General features: G+C 38.0%; 1 protein-coding gene across 1 annotated transcript; it reads right to left on the bottom strand.

The window, feature by feature from the left end:
- Positions 1 to 366: 366 nt before the first annotated feature.
- LOC145010145 (uncharacterized) lies at positions 367 to 4,542 on the bottom strand. Its single transcript, XM_078968723.1, has 3 exons — positions 3,943 to 4,542; positions 3,580 to 3,795; positions 367 to 561 (listed from the first exon to the last, which is right to left on the bottom strand). The coding sequence occupies exons 1-3, from the start codon at positions 4,540 to 4,542 to the stop codon at positions 367 to 369; spliced, it is 1,011 nt and encodes a 336-aa protein (XP_078824849.1).
- Positions 4,543 to 5,096: the final 554 nt, after the last annotated feature.

Genomic DNA, 5,096 nt, shown 5'->3' with positions numbered 1-5,096 from the left:
ATCTTTAATCACTAGAATATCCAGAGTATCGATAGCCCTCCTTGTAATGAGTGTCTAAAACCTTCCGCAAGAAATTTTGGAGTGACGAGTGGAAGAATTGAGGCTCTGCACAACCTGAGATCAGATAATGGACTCATAATCAAGGTTTAGACCATTGTAAAGACCATAGAGAATGGTCATAAATCCTTTACTAGTGCCATCTGATCCAGCACTCCGTTCCGCCAAGCTTTTAATAAGAAGAGTGAAAAGACCGTTCCATTGAGATGGTAGACATGACTTCCTGACCTTGGTAATGGTGGTCAGCACATTAGTGTATCCCATTTCATAAAGCACCGAGAAAAGTTGTGTTGTAGTAATGAAGTCGAGTCAGATAACGGAAGAATCCACAGCAAGATGTAGCAAAGAGCAAAACCTCCCTTTTGAAATAGAGGCCTTTTTGGAGTGGATTTGAAAGTAAATGCGTTCTTTGTTCTTATCGTACGTTGCAAAAGTGTAGACTTGGGACAAGAGATACTTAGGAATAGCTTCGAATTGGGTTAGGGAAAGAACCAATGGAGAAAACTTCAAACACTCAACAACTTGTAACATGTAGGAATCATACAGGAACGGATTCAGTTCTATGATCATGTTCTGATTTGCTTGACGGAAAGAAAGGCCGATGAAGTAGTCTAATCATGTGCGGAAGAAGAAGTCACCATTGTTGATCGAAGGAAGAAGATGAACATTATAAAGTGCCTTTACAGTTGAGAAACTTTGATGCTGGTAGAAGACAAAGAATCATGGAAACCCTTTATATATCGTTGCCAGGAGAGAGAAAAATCGTGACGATAAGGACGTGATCATGAAAACATCGCCTGAAAAAGCACGATTTGACAGGTTGGGTGTTCCTAGGTATGCGGTAGCACGCGTGCGTATATGGACCATTCAAATTCACGCGCCCAAAAGGATTTCCTCAATCAACATTTGAAATAGAACTTGCCATACGAACTTGAATTGCCCTTGTTTCACTAGAGGACAAATAAAACTTAAACATACCATCATCAGAATGTGGGAAAATTAAAAATTTTCGTGCATTAGAGTGAGAAAAGATAAAGTAATAAAGAAAATGTATATAAGATGTGAGTGATGTCTTATTATCAGACAAAAAGCAGGGGATTCCAGGCAAGTATCGCTTCCTTCAAAGTCAAGATTGACTTAAAGTGCTTGTGTGGTTTCCCGAGAATACGATCAAGTGTTTGTGAATAAACATTAAAAGGCTTCTTTTCATGACATAGGCTTATCTTCAACCGAACATCAATTATTAATATAAGACCGAGTGTTGGAAGAAGTACTTGTGAGACCGATGTGGTTTGTTAAACATGTAGGTAGGTTATATTTTATGATAACAAAAGAGTTTACAGAAATCTCAAAAAAAAATTAAATTGGATCTTTATCGGAAGAAAAGTCTTGGTTTTAGAAGAATTCATAAAAGACCTCGCAAAAAAAAAAAAAGAGATTTCAGGTAACAAGTAAGATCTTGAATATAGAAATTCACCGTCAATTCATTGTAGGTGTTGTATTTTGGGTTTCACTCAGCACGTGATATTCGTATCTAAGATCATAAACACATATTTGATGTAACCATAAACCTCAGTGGTAAGAACCGAGAGTCTCAAGGATTACAGTTGTGAACAGATAGTAGGTGGAGAATAGTATTACGATGGTGAAAGAACCGAAAGTACCTTCTACTATAAAACATGACAGAGGAGAGAAACTCTTAACTCATATGAGAAGAGTAAGATAGCTCTAGACCGAGTAGATAAGAATATCCTGATTGGGAAGAAACGATAGGTATAGATCGAATCATTAAGCCCTTGCTCTAAGTCGTAAAGGCTTAGGTCAACATGCAACAACATGCTTCTAGGGACCCTTAACTAGTTCATAAAATAAGCATCATACCTGCCCCAGCTCCGAACTCTGTTGTACTTTTATTCTTAGAACCTATTGAAAAGAATGAACAAACACACACACACCACACAAACAAAACAAAACAAAACAAAAAAATATTTTTGGATTTTTAAGGTTTTCTGAAAAAAAAAATTATATTTTGAAGATTTCTGAAAAATAAAAGAAAATAATAAAAAAAAACTAAAAATAATTAAGATATACATAATATCCAACCGAAACCTTAGTCTTATTGACTAAAGCGAAATAGACCAAGTGATCAGTTCATTTTGGTTCCGTAAAATTCCAGAGCTGAAATAGACTGAGCGATCGGTTCATTTCGGTTCCCGAAAATTATGCAGCTGAAATAGACCGAGCGGTCACTCCATTTTGCTTGTCCAATTCTAAGGCAAGATTTGAGGTTTCGATACCGATTCTGCTTCCATCATACCCAGACCTTGTAAAATGTTATTAAAACATGCTTCAGGTAAGGCCTTGGTAAATATATCAGCCAGTTGATAAGAGCATCGAACAAAATGCACTTCCACATTCCCATCTTCGACATGATCCTTGATAAAATGATATCTAAGTGCAATATGCTTAGTTTTGGAATGTTGCACTGGATTGTGACAAATCCTTATTGCACTTTATGAGTCACAATAGAAATGAATCTTCTTCATGTTCAACCCGTAATCTCTCAACTAACTTTGAATCCATATAACTTGAGAAGTACAAGAGGCTGCCACAATGTATTCGGCTCCTGCAGTTGAAAGTGACACACAGGTTTGCTTTATGGACTGCCAGCTAACAAGTTTTCCGTTACAAAATTGGCATCCACCTGTAGTGCTTTTTCGGTCTAGACCACAGCCTCCAAGATCAACATCAGAAAAGGCTTGAATAAAGAACCTGATTTGGCAGGATACTAGAGACCGAGAGATGAAGTTCACTTTAGATAACGGAAGATATTCTTTATAGCCACCATGTGAGGTTCTCTTGGATTCGCTTTAAACCTGGCACAATAACAAACAGAAAACATAATGTCCAGTCTACTAGCTGTTAGATACATAAGGGACCCTATCATTTGCCAATAAAGTGTTATGTCAACCGCAGGTTTCTCCAGAGACGGTGTTAACTTAGTGATGAATTCCATATGATCCTTCACTTTAGAGTCACCTATCATGCCAAATTTTGTTAACAGGTTCTTTGTGTACGCTTCCTGGTTGATAAAGAACCAAGGAAAAAATTAATTGGACCCATTGTGCTCATTTCAAATTTAGTTTCCATCAACTTTCTGAATTCAGCTGTTAAGCTAGGATTCGTAAAGCTGAAGATGATATCATCAACATAAATTTGAACGATCATTAGATGTTCGGCTTCTTTCTTTCGGAAGAAGGTAGGGTCAACCGAACCTTGCTTAAGTTTTGACATTTTTAGAAAACGAGTTAAGGTTTCATACCAGGCTCTCGGTGCTTGCTTCAATCCATAAACTGCTTTATCTAGCACATAGAAATGATCATGATATTTCTCGTTCACAAACCCGGGAGGTTGCTCAACATACACTGTTTCTTCTAGTTCTCCATTTAAGAAAGCACATTTGACATCCATTTGGAAAACTTCAAAGTTTTCATGCGCAGCATATGCTAGGAAGATTCTTACTGATTCCAACCTTGCTACTGGGGCGAAGATTTCCTCATAATCTATCCCTTCCTCTTGGCAATATCCTTTGACCACCAATCGAGCCTTGTTTCGAATGACGTTCCCCTCTTTGTCTAATTTGTTTCTAAAGACCCATTTCAAGCCGACCACAAAAGCATCCTTTAGTGTGGGAATCAGCCTCCAAACTCGGTTACGTTCGAACTCATGGAGCTCATCCTGCATTGCTTGAACCCAATTAGAAAGATCAAGGACAACATTTACTGTTTTCGGTTCGATTTTGGAGATAAACGAATTAAACATACAGAACACAACTTTAGAGAATAATGAAGTTTGGGTCGCTTTTAATTGAGAATGAGTAAGAACTTTCTTAGAAGATTCACCAATAATTTGTTCTTTAGGATGATCCTTGGTCCATTTCACTAATAGGGGATAATTTGCGTCATAAAATGGATCCAATTCAGCATTCACTTTTTCTTCAAATTCAAATTGATCACTCTCGCCTTCATCAGTTGTGTTTTCTTTCTCCCCCTCGACTGACGAAGTGTAACCCATGGCAGCATCGAAGTTTACATCCTCAGAAAGAGTTGGATGCTCCCCCTTCAATGTACCTTTATTAGTTGGGGATGGTTTTGAATTCTCCCCTTCGAAAGATACATTGTATGTTTTTGGTGTAGACGAACTCTCCACCTTGAATGTTGAACCATTGATTTGAGAGTCAGCAGAGGATTGATCACTTGCAGGTTTGGGAATTTCACTTGCCATTTCCTTTGCAGCATCATCAATGATCCTTTGGAGATTGTCAATTTTTTTATGTTCCACTTTCACCTTCGAGTGGGTCGCTTTCTCCGTTTCATCGAATAACCGAATGTACTCCTCGAACAAGTTAGATATAAGAACCGAGACTTGTCCTGATGTGGCAAAAATCTCCCCTAAGTCACTTTCTCTCCTTTGAACTTTCTTCATGTAATTGTCATCAAAGGTGACATAATAAGTTTCTTCAATCCATTTAGATCGTTTATTCAACACTCTGTAAGCTTTTGAGGAGAGCGAATAACCAAGAAATATGCCCTCATTAGCTTTAACATCAAACTTTTTTTTGGTTCTCCTTGGAGTTTTGGATGAAACATCTTGACCGAACACATGGAAAAATTTGACATTGGGCTTTCGATTATTTAAAATCTCATATGGAGTGATTGAGAATCTTTTGTTAAGAAAGGATCGGTTCTGATTGTAGCATGCAGTTGCAACAACATCATCCCAGAAGTATAGTGAAAGAGAAGCGAAACTGAGCATGGTTCTTGCAGCCTCACATAAAGAACGGTTTCGCCTTTCAACAATCCCATTCTGTTGTGGTGTGTAAGGGGCGGAAAAGTTGTGAGTTATTCCCTTATCAGCCAGAAAGTCCTCAAAGTCTTTATTCTTGAATTCCAACCCATTGCTGCTCCTGACATTTCTCACCATCTTTTTCAGTTGAACTTCCACTTGCTTAATGAATGTCTTCAGCTTGGGAGTTGCTT

This window comes from Lactuca saligna, chromosome 8, assembly GCF_052625555.1.
Source record: "Lactuca saligna cultivar CGN05327 chromosome 8, ASM5262555v1, whole genome shotgun sequence".
In the NCBI taxonomy this organism is placed as follows: domain Eukaryota; kingdom Viridiplantae; phylum Streptophyta; class Magnoliopsida; order Asterales; family Asteraceae; genus Lactuca; species Lactuca saligna.
The sequence above is the reverse complement of the archived record's forward strand: the minus strand, read 5'-3'. Positions and strand labels throughout refer to the sequence as shown.